Source organism: Neovison vison, chromosome 1, assembly GCF_020171115.1.
Source record: "Neovison vison isolate M4711 chromosome 1, ASM_NN_V1, whole genome shotgun sequence".
Lineage (NCBI taxonomy): Eukaryota > Metazoa > Chordata > Mammalia > Carnivora > Mustelidae > Neogale > Neogale vison.
Genome location: NC_058091.1, coordinates 222,467,536 through 222,481,893, shown reverse-complemented (window position 1 = coordinate 222,481,893; position 14,358 = coordinate 222,467,536). Strand labels below are relative to the sequence as shown.

Sequence of the window (14,358 nt, the reverse complement as noted above, 5' to 3'; positions counted from 1 at the left end):
GGCTCCCTGCTGAGCAGAGAGCCCGATGCGGGACTTGATCCCAGGACCCTGAGATCATGACCCAAGCCGAAGGCAGCGGCTTAACCCACTGAGCCACCCAGGTGCCCCTACAATGGTACATTTTCTAAACTATTTTTTTTTAAAGATTTTATTTATTTATTTGACAGACAGAGATCACAAGTAGGCAGAGAGGCTGGCAGAGAGAGGAGGAAGCAGGCTCCCTGCCAAGCAGAGAACCCAATGCGGGGCTCGATCCCAGGACACTGGGATCATGACCTGAGCCGAAGGTAGAGGCTTGAACCCACTGAGCCACCCAGGCACCCCAACACTATTTTTTTTTAATTATAGAGAAACGGGACATTATACTTTAGGTTTTGATTTGTTGCATTTTTTTCAGGTAATTGATACGTATCTAGTATTTTAGGTAATATATTGGATTCTATTATAAAGAACTTAAAGATTTTCCATATCATCTGAAAAATTTAAAGAAGAATAAATCTTCTAAGTTCACGTCCACTTTCCTTTGTATTGAAACCATTGAATTGTTTTATTTAAGATATTTGGATGGTAAATCATTCACTTCCTATCCAAAGAAACAATCACAGCCATGGTTTCTCTTTTTAAAAACTCTTGAGAATTTTCTCCATCTCTCTCTCCACTTCTCTCAGTGTAACTACGTTTGGATCCAGAGCATATTTGCAGCCAATGGATACACGCCAGTATTTGTACTGCCTAAAACCCAAGAAGGAGTTTGCAGAAAAAGCAGGCATCATTAAAGGAGTAACAGTAATTGGAAAATTGGATATAGTGTGGAAAACAAATCTAGGTGAAAGGGGAAGATTACAGACCAGCCAACTTCAGCGAATGGTGAGTCTAGAAAAAAATGTTGGAGGGGGTTTTGGTGCTTGGGCAGGTAGATAGTTACAACAGCTTAAATTTTCCTAGGTGCATTACTAAAAATCAATGCTCTAAAAGGCATTAATATTACCAGTAAATAAGAGATAAAAGACTAATAATTTTACTGCTCTTTAGGCAGAAACTTGATATTGAGATGAATGAAAAATATTCAAATGTTAATTTATCCATAATACATAGTTTACTATTCTACCAAATAGAAATTAAGTTAACTGCTCACCAATTTTTCCCTCCTGTGGTAGCTCATGTTTATTGTTCATCTGATTTCTACTACGTTGAAGGTTTTTTTGCAATGTCTTGAAACTCTTGGACTTACTACATTCACCAACTCAATTCATACTTGTTTAAAGACTTTGAGAATCTGAGTTGTCTGAAATTCAGAAAGTGAGTCCTGTTAAAGTTATAAGCATTACTTGAATATTTTACCTAATTTCTGCTCTTAAAATAGGAATGGTTATAGTCCTTTCTCTTGTGCTAGGGAGAGTATGCTACAGAATGTTCCTTTATGCTGAGTATTACCTATTGGGATATAGTCTTTAAATGTCATTCTTATTATTTCAAGTAATAAGTCGGGGGGGCAGAAGTTATCACCAAGCCAATTTTAAAAATACAACTGTTTTAGCTATCATCTTGCTATGGATGTTCCAAGCTTTGATGTTTCTTTGGTCTCTTCCTGCTTGAGTGTCTTGTGGACGGACATTGTTTGTTTGTTTTCCTGGATCTTTTCAAAGCAATCTTACTCTATCTGCCTAGGCAACAACCTTTACTTTTTAGAGTTATATACATATATAAGCTATAGGATCTTTGGAAAGCCTCCATTTAAGTTCAGACCTCTTGAAATTTCTTTACTATTTACCTATCAGATTCATTTGATCTCTACTGAACATGGAGTAATCACAGCAAACCCAGTCAGGGTCCAGAGCGTTGTTCTACAGGCAGTAGTAGCAAAAGAAGTTGGAATGGGGAATAGAATGATTGGGAAGTATTTTCTCTAAACATCAACTTGGAAATGGAACAACTGTTGAGTAAATGTGCTAGTGTGGTACCTTTATTAAAGTGGAAGGGTTTTGTGATGTATGTTAACTCTGTTGCTTTTTCTCTTAGGCTCCAGGTTATGGAGATGTTAGGTTGTCTTTGGAGGCAATCCCAGATACCGTAAACCTAGAAGAACCTTTTCATATTACCTGTAAAATAACAAACTGCAGGTAATGGCAGTGTTTGTGGATGGGTGCCTTTCCTCTTCACCTATGTCAAAGAATTAAAGTCTTTTGAGTATGCTGATGGAAACCACCTCTGATGGTGGTGTTCAATACTATAAAGTTCATCTGGTAGCTGTATACATTACATTTTTTGAGGTCTTACTTTATTTGGCATTTTCTGTATTTTATTTCAATCATGCATTGTCCCCTATGAGGTAGGTACTACTATTCACAATTTATGCAAGAGAAAACCCAACGCAGAGATAAAGTGACATACTCTAGCTGAGAGAGCTAGAGAAGATGGAGCCAGACTTTGAAACCAGGTCTGTTTGACTTTAGAGTCCATGCTCTTTTCATTGTTTACATTTCCTCACACTTCAGATTACTAAAGCATAGGGGCGCCTGGGTGGCTCAGTGGGTTAAAGCCTCTGCCTTCAGCTCCGGTCATGATCCCAGTGTCCTGGGATCGAGCCCCACATCAGGCTCTCTGCTCGGCAGGGAGCCTGCTTCCTCCTCTCTGCCTGCCTCTCTGCCTACTTGTGATCTCTGTCAAATAAATAAATAAAAATAAAATCTAAAAAAAAAATTACTAAAAGCTTGAACAAGTCACATTTTTATGGAATAATACAGTATAGATTTAATGTAATAAGATAGATTTTTCTGAGTTACACTTATGGTTGAACTGTATCTTTAGCATTAAGAAGGTAAAAATTGGTTATGAATTTAATATAAAGAATCAGTCATAGTTTGGAAAATGGGGCCTTGTGATAGAATATAATCTAGCTGTTGGGATGCAAAGAGCACAGAGTTTTGAAGCCAGAAAAGCCAAGGATTAAATTCCAGTCCTATCACTTGTGGTAAAGCTTATATTACCTGTTGGGGCATTTTGAAATTATTGCAGGAATGAATCCTGTCCCACATAATTTGAATGTATACTCTTTTAAAATTCCATATGCACTCCATAGGAAATATTTATCCTTCAGAATTACAAAAATACCTTTCTCCCTCTGAAGTTAGTGACCCTCCCATGCACAGGTAATTATTCCTTCCTCTGTCCTAACAAATTTTTTATCATTTTTTTTTTAGTGACATTCATATATTGTTATAATTTTTAGTCTCTCCTTACTAGATTATGCATTATTCAACAGAAGGGATCATGTCTTACCTAGCATTGGCAATACATTGCCTGCCACATCATGGAAGTTCACTAAACAGCAACATGCGTAGGGTTAAGACCCTGTGTGTATAGGTGTGCTTTTGGATTTTTTGTTAACTTAAAGTTCGAGGTGTAGCAAATCAATTAATGGCCAAAATAAGGAGCCAACTAGAAGGAAAAAAGAGCTAAAACAGTTGAAAGTAGCCAGAAATGGTAGTAGAGCAGAGGCCTATATTTTACTTTGAGCCTTTTGGTTACTTAAAAAAACAAAAGGGGGCGCCTGGGTGGCTCAATGGGTTAAGCCTCTGCCTTCGGCTTGGGTCATGATCTTAGGGTCCTGAGATCAAGCCCCGCATCGGGCTCTCTGATCGGCAGGAAGCCTGCTTTCCCCTCTCTCTGCCTGCCTCTCTGCTTACCTGTGATCTCTCTCTCTCTCTGTGTTTCAAATAAATAAAATATTTAAAAAAAAAAAAAAGACAAAAAACCAATGTGTGTGTATACTGTCATTGGCAGTTTTTTTTTGAAACATGTTTAAGCTAAACTGGTGATATCATTTATAAGCAGAAGCAGTCTTTTCATGTGACCAGTGAACAAACCTGAATAATATTTACTTAGAAATCTTGTCATTTTCTGTGTTATCTGCATTAAAGAAACATAAATTAAATAGCAAAAAGACTCAGTTTATCTTTTTCTTTCCTGTAGAGTACCTAACAGAAATAGAAAATATAGCAGCAAGAGTAGACACAGATGTCTGGAAGTCTCCCAGAGAAATGGCAGAGCTGTTAACAGATCAGCACCAGGGGGCCAAGATTCAGTAATAGAACCAGAAGGCTTATACCCAGACAGGCAGCTCACTCTCAGTGCCACTTTAAACCCTGGAAGATGCCATCTCTCTATTTTCCTGATTCTGTCTTAAGTGGAATAAAAATTACATTGTAGTTTTTTATTTCTGATTGTGCTTTTTATTGTCCTGGATACCCCAAAAACAAATTCATTGGCACTAAGTGGAAGAAATACCAAGTACCGCTTTGTGAAAGGAACAAGATTTATTCCTGTCTTTTTGATTCCTCCAGCAGTGAAAGGACTATGGATCTGGTTTTGGAAATGTGCAATACCAATTCTATCCACTGGTGTGGCATTTCAGGAAGACAGCTTGGAAAGCTGCATCCCAGTTCTTCTCTCTGCCTTGCCCTTACTCTGCTGTCTTCAGTACAAGGACTGCAGGTGCGCTCTCTTTTCTCTTTCTCATTTTGGTATCCGGGAATGTTAACCCATGGGCATTGACTCTTTCCACACTTCTCTGGTAATTACCAATGTATGAAAATTCATGCCTGTATCTTTCTCTCAATAGAGTGTCTCCGGCTTAAGACTAACAGACACATTCTTAAAGAGAACATATGAATATGATGACATCGCACAGGTCTGTGTGGTATCTTCGGCCATTAAAGTGGAGAGCTAAAGATTTCCAGTGCTTTTCACTGAATTTCACAGAACTGTCTTTTTTGTCATCTTTGTGAAATGATCAAGTCTACAACAAAAATAAGTACCTATTATTTAAATTTCTTTCCTGACAAAGTTAAAATATTAAATATTTGTTTTGAAAAGAACCATCTATTGATTTTATCTTGTGAGTTATATTCTGAATGGACATTTGTACATTTTCTCCACTCAGCATATTCCATCTCTAGATAACCATTGGACTTTGTTTTCCTGAAGATCTCTATTTGAGGCTGTTTGTCCCTAGCAACTATCTGGAATGGGGGTTAGCAAACATTTTATGTAAAGGTCCAGATACTAAATATTTGTCTTCACAGGAGATGTGGCTGCTGTTGAAAAAATTCTGCTATTGTAGTGGGACAGCAGCCAGTAGGCAAAAAGAACAAGCAGTGTTTACAGAAACAGGCAACCAGCCAGATTGGGCCTAGGCCATAGTTTGCTGACCTTGATCTAAAAGAGACAATTGTTTAGAACTTCAGGTTCTTATAATACTTCATTTAAAAATTTTCAATTAGCCCCAGTTTTTTTCCTAACTCTTCAGTCAGCAAAAAAAGCTTAAGACAACTAGAGTAATCCTCATGTACCCTTACGTTACTAACACAGTATGAGTTCTCCTTAGTTTTCAGTTGTTCTTTTTGTACATACCTATGTTTGTGGTTACATATAAACACACATCTAAATTTCAGTTGCTAACAGCAGATCAGAATGGGTTTAATTTCTTGGATTGTTGATTACTCTGTTAACTTTTAACCAAGAATCCTGATAATTTCCTAATTCTAAGCCAAAAAGTCCTGGGTTTTTTTCACATTGAAAAATAAGCCACTTGGGACACCTGGGTGGCGCAGTTGGTTGGACGACTGCCTTCGGCTCAGGGCGTGATCCTGGAGTCCCGGGATCGAGTCCCACATCAGGCTCCCAGCTCCATGGGGAGTCTGCTTCGCTCTCTGACCTTCTCCTCGCTCATTCTCTCTCTCACACTCTCTCTCTCAAATAAATAAATAAAATCTTTAAAAAAAAAATAAAAAAAAAAGAAAAATAAGCCACTTATTTTCATAAGGCAGATTTAAAGGATTTCCACCTTGTGCTCTTTGGTTTTGAACTCTAAATCATGTATTAATACTATAAAACTGTCTCCGTATGTAATCACAGTGATTTACTTATTCCAGGAACAAAACAGTAAGAAAGTTAAGATTATAAACAAGTTTGCAACATGAATATAATAAGTTTCAATATTTTGTAAGGAAACAAAAAGCTTATGCTGTTAAATAAAAACTTTCATAAGTTGAAATTCAAGGATGTAAATATTATTGCTTAAATGTTAGAGTGCATTAAGTCAAATACAAAAATTGGTTTTTCATAAATGCATAATTATTTATTGCCATGACAAATTATTTGGTCCAGAGTAAAGCTATATTCAGAATGAGATCTGCCCCTTAAATTTCACTAATAACGAACTATCTGTGCAAAATAAAGTGCAAGCAGTCTAAAGCTGAAATCTTTCTTCCAGAATGAGTAAGATTGATTAAATGATAAGACTTTATATCCACTGCACTGTGTATTTTGAATGTTTTTTAAGCATCTTCTCATGACTGAACCTTCTGTTTCATTGTTCCAGATTTTAAAAGTAACATATAATGGTCAAAGTCTCTTTTCATAATAGACACTATCCATTCTCTAACTAAAAGTTAGACAGTGTCATCTTGGGATCTGTTGAAACCATATTATAAAAATTAGCTAAACAGTTCGGTACATTAAATGAAAATGTCATTTGTATAAAAGGGACCTTTTAAGTTTTACATAGCATCATAACAGCTATAGCTATTACAATGAAGTGTGGTTAACAGAAGCCACTCATTCCTAAGTAGAATGTATATAAAGATTTACTTTAATGTCCTCTTGTTCCGGATAAGCCAGGAAAGTATTTGGGGCATCCCTTATCATTTTAAGAGTAGCTAGCACAATCCATCTGCACAAAACTTCCTTGAAATAATTAGCAGTGCAGTGATTCCAAAGTGATGAAGGTATTTGAAGAACAAAACTGGCTTGAATAGTATGGAAATCCAAATCAGTGGACAGATACCTCAACTGAATTTGTTTTAGGTGGTATATAAAACAAGAAACAAACTAGAAAGTTGAAATGGAAGGAATAAACCAGTGCTTCATAAAAAGAATGGCTTACCGCAATTATAGATATTAGCAAATCAAGACATTGTTTTAAAGTGTTTTTTCTTATAATGCCTTTGTCTGATTTTGGTATCAGAGTAAATAGCTAAATAAAATGAGTTGCAAAGTGCTACCTCTTCTTCTGTTTCTGAAAGAGAAAGTGTAGATTTGATAGTATTTCTCCTGTAAGTATTCAGTAGAATTTACCACTGAAATCTTCTTGGCCTGTAACCTGCTTTTCTGGAGGATACCTCTTTCTTCCCTGAGCTTTGCTAATCTTTATCTTACAGTGAATTCATCTGTTTCATGTAAGTTGTTCAGTATATGGACTTAGAGTTGGTCACTATTTTCTGATTATCCCTTTAAAGTCTGAAAGGCTGTAGTGATATCCCCTCTTTTACTTCTGGTACTGTTGATTTGTATTTTCTCTATTTTCCTAGTCAGCCATCTATAGGCTTACCAATTTTATTGATCTAAGAGCATTTTAACACAGTCAAGATAGTTTTGTTAGAAACTTTCTCTTACCACTGGATAAGAGTAGCTAATTTTTGTTGTTGTTGCTAAGCAAGCTGTATGCCCAACGTGGTGCCTGACCTCATGACCCCGAGACAAAAAGTCACATGCTCTACCTACTGAGCCAGCCAGGTGCCCCAGGAGTAGCTAATTTTTAATTGTGAATCACCTTTCGCCCTTTCACCTTTTTTTTCCCCAGAACAGTCCTAACTTTCATGTGAATAGTTAGTACTTCATTCTGTTTAACACTTGAACACTAGGATCTGAATTTATTAAAAATTAAGTTGGTTTAGATGGAATACAGGCGATTTAATTCAGAGGATCTAAAATTTTAAGTACTGCTCTTCTCTGGGCAGAACTATGGATTTATATGGGTCATCTTTGTAACCTGAACGCAGGCATTCGGGTATTTGCTGGTCTGAGGCGATACCTCTACCATACTTTTGTTCTAAATTAGAGTCCTTGGACCTACATCACAACCACCTGGTATGCTACTTTAAAATGGTGATTCCTAGGCCTTACTACAGGACCTGTTAAATAAAAATTGAAAGTATGGCTCTGAAACTTCGTTTTTAATGAATTCTTACAGTGAAATTACAGAACCATTATTCTAAACTCACAAGGGGAAAGAAAGGAAAAGTTGGTATTTAAACTTCTAGATGCCAGGTCTTCTGAGGAGAATAGTTATAGTAAGGCCTTCGTCATCATGAGTATTACTGACTTAATTTTATATTACTTTTTCAGTTGTCTCTCACACTTGTGAAATTGTTATGTGTTCACCCAATTTTACCAATTCCATAATTAACAAAAGAAATTCCAATTAGAATGGTCTTACCATCGCTGTAGTCAAAGCCATGCCATTAATACTTAATGCCACATTTCTTAACTACTGTGAATTCTGATTTCAGTGAAATATTTTAAGTCCCCATTAATGTTTACATTGCATCAAATTAAGATTAAGCATAAAAGCAACATGCCAAGCCAAATTACAGCAAAGGTTTACATGAACAAGCAATGTTAATGATAGAAGTTTTTATAATCCATCAAATAATTAGTGAGTTTTTTAAAAATCAGTATTTATATGCACATAATTAAATGCCACTTAGAAAATCCTTGAGGGTCAAACCACTGGCTTATTTAAATGTAAATATATTTGAGAGTTCCCATGGTAAAGTCACCACTGGGGAAATTGTGCAAGATAAATTGAACAGTTATACAAAGGACCTAAACAGTACCATTAAGGATTTCTAAATGTATTTTATTATGTACTTAGAGTAATTGGCCATGCTAATGTTATCAAGACCAAACTGCAGGCAAGACTGGTTAAGAACTATGCAGAAAACCTGAACATCCTACCTTCACTCTCTGTACATTCACAGCATCTATTTTTCTTTTCAAAACAACCCTTGCACCAAATGCTGCTTTCCACCAGCTCTTAGTATTCCGTGTTACCCTTCAGAACAAGCAGCATTAAAGATAGTACTGGCCCCTGTGATCTATATTTAGTACTGACAGCACTATCAAAATGAAACCTAGACAATAAATTTCTTTTCCCAGACATGCTATTCAGTGGCCAGGATATTTCTAAACCAGCATGAGAAACCTTTCCCCTTGGTCATCTCCCATCAAACTCAAAAGGGTTTGCTTATGGGAATCCAAAGCTAGAGAGCTCACTGATAAACAGCCCTACTGTTCAATATATATATACTCTGCTATTTGGTCTAATATACAAATATGATGATGAAGATTTGAAAATGGAACCCTGTCCAGTACTATACTGGCACTCCACAGGGCTACTAATCATTTGTTTACAAAGGAGTCATGTTATGTTCAGTCTATTTATGACAAACCTATCATCTAGACAGATTGATTCTTTAGGTGTCTTTGTTTTGGCCACTATCTACAGCAAACACTTAAGAGCCATAATCATTTGTGCTCTGGGCCAGGGTCCCTGGTCAAGTCACGAATGTTCTTCAGTACTGCTGCTGAATGATCTGCTCCGGATATGATTTCTAAGTTGCTCTATGAGTTCAGGATTCTGTTGCTGTATCTGCTGAGCAAACTGCTGTCCCCTGGAGTAAAGAAGCAAAGTGGTATGAATTAGGGAACTTGCATATCATACCCATGCAGACAGAACCGCAGAGGATGTAGATATTACTCAAAGGGAACTTTTTCTATAAAAACCAATCTAAGGCTCCTGATTTTAGTATCTTCCAGCTACCAATACCTCCATATAGCATTATTATAGTTCAGTGTTCTTGATAAGAAATGAAACAACCATGCTAAAAAGTGACTTCCTGAAATTAGGGTGAAATCCAGCCCCTCTAATGCTTAACCACAAACAACCAAAGGGCTGAACAGTACATGCTTTCATTGCAGGCGTTCAAATATAATACAAGGAATTTTTCTTCTCACCATATGACAGGTGTCACATCCATTTTGGTTACATATATGTTACCTAACATAATTGATTTTTACAAATCAAATTAATTACAAATTCCTGAGTATATAATCTTAAAGAGTTACATATCGCTATAATCATGCCATGTAAAGATCACTGTAAAAATGCAATCTTGTAAGTGGGGTTACATGGTTGCGATCACAAAAAGCAAATGGTCCTTGTGTCTTCATATAAAATTTCCAGGGGCAACGTGACACACAGATGCAAAAATCAATTCAAAAAGCAGAGAATCTTAAGCAATGTGGGTGGAAGTGAAGGTAGTGTGCTCAAGTAATGAGAAGATCAAAGAGTTCCTCTGGTGATGACATGCATTGAAAAAGTTCAAATAAAGTAGTCACCTAAATTGTCGGGACATTAATATATGGAATATATCATTTTTAAATATATGAGTGTACCTAAATTAGTACATACTTTAAGTAGATATTTGACTTTCATCTACATCCTTGAGGAACTATTCAAATCTGCTGGAAAACTTTTTCATGGGTACAGATCTGGATTCCTGCCCTTCAGTCTGAAATTCCAAGTTATGAACTTCTTTAGATTGAGTAACAATGAAGCCACTGATACTAATAGTCAAAGAAAAAAATTTTTAAAGAAAGCCCTGGTCCCTTCACTTTAGAGACAAGCTATCAAACAAATTTTTTTACTATTTCTATTTAAGTAACACTTACGCTTGGATGAGGCTAGACAGGTCAGTTAGTCCCCCAACTCCAGCAGCAGGTCCCCCAATAGCATTTGTCATCATTCCTGACATTCTAGAATAGGCAAGAGATACATCACTGGAATGAGTATATTCTTTAACAAGTAGGATACTGGTTAAGGAGAAATAAGTTAAATATACTCGTGCTGTGTAGGAAGTCAGGCCAAATGTGAATGGCTCCAAGTTCTAATTGGCTGGCATTTATCTACCATTTACCACTTATCACTTTGGAACTGATGTGCTCAAATTAGGAACCTGGCAGCTAGGAGGGAAAATATACTTACAGCTGCTGAACTTGAGGATTCTGCATTAAACTTGCTGCCTGGAATTGAAAAATGGCATCTCTTATTAAAGGCAGTTAATATTTAAGGATCTTTAACCAAGATTAAAAAAAAAAAAACAACAACAGGAATGAAAGCTAAACCATGTATGTTTTAACATTGTTAAGAGTTTTAGTGTACTTTTTTTTTTTAAGATTTTATTTATTTATTTGACAGAGAGAAATCACAAGTAGATGGAGAGGCAGGCAGAGAGAGAGAGAGAAGCAGGCTCCCTGCTGAGCAGAGAGCCCGATGCGGGACTTGATCCCAGGACCCTGAGATCACGACCTGAGCCGAAGGCAGCGGCTTAACCCACTGAGCCACCCAGGCACCCTAGTGTACTTTTTTTTGAGAGAGAACACACGTGCATGAAATGGAGGGATGAGGGTAGAATCCCAAGCAGGCTCCATGCCTGACACAGGGCTCGGTCTCATGACCCTGAGATCATGACCACAGCCAAAACCAACAGTTGGACGCTTAACCAACTGAGCCACCCAGGCGCCCCTAGTTTTAGTGTACTTTTAAACAAAATGAATGAATGTAAAAAAAGAGGAAGTACTAGGAAAAAATGGCATTGAAAATACATCGCAAATGGGATGCCTGGGTGGCTCAGTCGGTTAAGTGTCTGCCTTCAGCTCAGGTCACTTGTAAAACTTTCTGTTTTGAAAGCATATCAGTTTTTGGTTTTGGTTTTTGTTTTGCCTTAAATGTTCATGTAACATTTAGTCTAAATCTTTTGTAGACAGTAATTTTGATTTACTGACCCTACATGAGGTGTTGGAAAAAGCCATCACTTGCTTTCATTGCCATAAAGAGAACTGTCTGACTTACTTGCAAACAATTCATTAACTTTCCTCAAGTCTTGGTTGGGATTAGTGCCTCTGCACCAACACACAAGTACTGTGGACATTACACAGAAAAAGCAGGATTTATGAGCTATAAATAGAAAGCCTTTTATTTCACAGCCCTTTCAATCTGATTCTGTAAAAGCAGTTCATCCTCTTCTAGATTCTAGGACCTAGAGGAAATACAGAGCAGATCCTAGGGCTTTTCTGGTCGCTTTTAAGTAAACAGTCCTCTAGTTGCCTTTTTTTTTTAAATTTATTTGAGAAAGTGAGAGGATGAGTGGAGGGACAGAGGCAGAGGGAGAATCAGACTCCCCACTAAGCAGGGAGCCCAACCTTAGATTCAATCCCAGGACCCCAGAATCATGACCTGAGCCAAAGGCCGATGCCCAACCAACTGAACTACCCAGGTGCCCCCCTCTAGTCACTTTAAGTTAGAAAATGACCTCTGGGGCGCCTGGGTGGCTCAGTGGGTTAAGCCACTGCCTTCGGCTCAGGTCATGATCTCAGGGTCCTGGGATGGAGTCCCGCATCAGGCTCTCTGCTCAGCAGGGAGCCTGCTTCCTCCTATGTCTCTCTGCCTGCCTCTCTGCCTACTTGTAATCTCTCTCTGTCAAATAAATAAATAAAAAAATAAAATCTTTAAAAAAAAAAAATAAAAAAATAAAAAAAAAAAAGAAAATGACCTCTGGTTCAGTACTGCACATCTTATTCACTGTAATAACCATATACATAACACTTCATTTACAGACAAAACGTTTCCCCTCCCCGGCCTGGGCCTACTTTGCATGGGCCAGTTGCACCAGAAGACAGAGGCAAAACTGCCTGCTCTTTTTCACCACAGTGCTTCTGTGCCTCTTCCCGCCAGCAGGCTGCACAAGAGTCCTGGGAGTCAGGGGTACGGGAAAGTTGATGACTGGTACTATCTCAGTGGTTTTGCATTGGTGCTCTTTGGATGTACAGATTGTTTACAACTACTCGGGGTCTCTCCTGGGGCTCTCAGGTCCTTCAGAAACATCTCCCACCCCCACCCCTCTGGGTATTTCTCATACCCTCTGAGAAGAGTAACTTACTCTGGATGGACACTATGACTTTCCCTTTAGTCCCAGGTTCTTTGTAGTCCTCCTCTAGAGACTCTGTTACAGTCGTGTCACCTTCCAAGAGGCCTTTCCGGGCAGATCACACTCGACTAACTTCTGAGCACGTGTGCTCATCTTGGTCCATAGAAAACACCCCTCCACTCCACTGCCATCAGTACAGTTACTTGCTAAACCACACAGGCTTCTATACCCAGCAGGTCAGACACCAGCCTACTGAGGGCCATCTAGAAAGCTCTCTGAGTGGGCCAGAAAAGCCCTCTCTGTGGGCTTCAGAGGAGGGCAGGCCCCCTTCATTCCCTCACATATGGAAAAAGGCTCTGTAATTCCAGTAGCTTTCTCCACAAATCCTCTATCAACCTCACTCTCTTCACAAGTCGCATAGTATGTTTTTAACTGCCACCTTCTCCAACACTTCACTTTGGTACATAACATCTTGAGGACTAAGACAAATCTGAAACTAAAAAAAAAAAAAAAAAAAAAAAAAATTCGAGTTTCACATCCTACTACAATAGCATAACCTGAGGCCTGGAAATGGGTAACAATGCTAAAAATGTCACAAAACCTATGAAGAAACCAACTTAAATGTGATGGGCTCAATCCTGAGACATGAGAAGAGTTAGTGAATTATGTGCAAGTCAGCCAAATAATTATCTCTCTGATAATTAAAAGCAAGTGGTGGCTTTCCCAACACCTCGTTTAGAGTGAGTGATTCAAAAATTACCTACTGTCTACAAAGATCTCAACTACCAATTGTAAACAGCTAATTGCTACAGACCTAATAATTGTTTAAAAGACTTCTTTATCTCACTGAGAGTGAGCCATCTGTGCACTTCAATTCAATGATTCCATGGATGCGTGACACATTTTTTTGTAAGAACCAAAGAGGAATTCAGGTGGTACTGCTGCCTTCCAAGGGCATGGCATGTGGTGGAACAAATGGTTCTCAACCAGAAATAATCACTCAAGGAGGTTTATATGCTTGGGTAACTTTCCAAGCCACTAAATCAGAGTTTCCACAAACTGGACCAGAACAGATGTGTTTTTAAAAAGATCCATGAGTCATTTTGTTGTTTTGAAGGACAAAATACATACATCTGAGGATTCTACTAAAAACTCAGGATCGAAAGTAAGCAGACCATGAGAGGAGAGCTTAGGGTACCATGACAAACTACTCAGACTTTAATTATTAAAGACCTTCCTAGGGCTACTTTCATGGAAAAGAGTTGTTTTTAACCTTTTGTAGATATGCAGACCCCTTTGCCAACTGGATTAAAAATACAGTTATCCATAGAAAAATGTATACGTGCACGTATATACAAAATTTTTTATACATTTTCAGGGAATCTGTGGGCTTCCTGAAGTCTCTCCATGGATTTTTCACAAAGAGATAAAAAGGTTAAAAACCTGAGCCAGAACATTGTATCCCCACTCTACCACCACCACCACCACCACCACAAAAGCTCCAGTATTTATTTCTAAAAGTTTGGGA

The 14,358-nt window shown here is 37.9% G+C and overlaps 2 protein-coding genes across 9 annotated transcripts in view; one reads left to right on the top strand and one right to left on the bottom strand.

The window, feature by feature from the left end:
• TRAPPC13 (trafficking protein particle complex subunit 13) overlaps window positions 1-4,877 on the top strand; it is a 39,583-nt gene extending 34,706 nt beyond the window's left edge. For 2 of the 4 annotated variants that reach the window (XM_044268075.1, XM_044268059.1), the window contains 4 exons: window positions 669-867; window positions 2,020-2,120; window positions 4,347-4,494; window positions 4,622-4,877. In XM_044268075.1, the coding sequence (XP_044124010.1) occupies window positions 669-867; window positions 2,020-2,120; window positions 4,347-4,494; window positions 4,622-4,729 (556 nt within the window). In that variant the 3' untranslated portion in view covers window positions 4,730-4,877. Of the gene's footprint in view, window positions 1-668; window positions 868-2,019; window positions 2,121-4,343; window positions 4,495-4,621 lie in introns of all 4 variants that reach the window. The other 2 variants (XM_044268069.1, XM_044268053.1) reach the window with 1 other exon arrangement.
• A 1,236-nt stretch (window positions 4,878-6,113) lies between these two features.
• The window catches only part of SGTB (small glutamine rich tetratricopeptide repeat co-chaperone beta), a 46,367-nt gene continuing 38,122 nt past the window's right edge, over window positions 6,114-14,358 (bottom strand). For all 5 annotated transcript variants that reach the window (XM_044268027.1, XM_044268012.1, XM_044268033.1 and 2 more), the window contains 3 exons: window positions 10,889-10,926; window positions 10,576-10,659; window positions 6,114-9,515 (listed from right to left, as the gene is read on the bottom strand). In XM_044268027.1, the coding sequence (XP_044123962.1) occupies window positions 9,404-9,515; window positions 10,576-10,659; window positions 10,889-10,926 (234 nt within the window). In that variant the 3' untranslated portion in view covers window positions 6,114-9,403. The remainder of the gene's footprint in view (window positions 9,516-10,575; window positions 10,660-10,888; window positions 10,927-14,358) is intronic.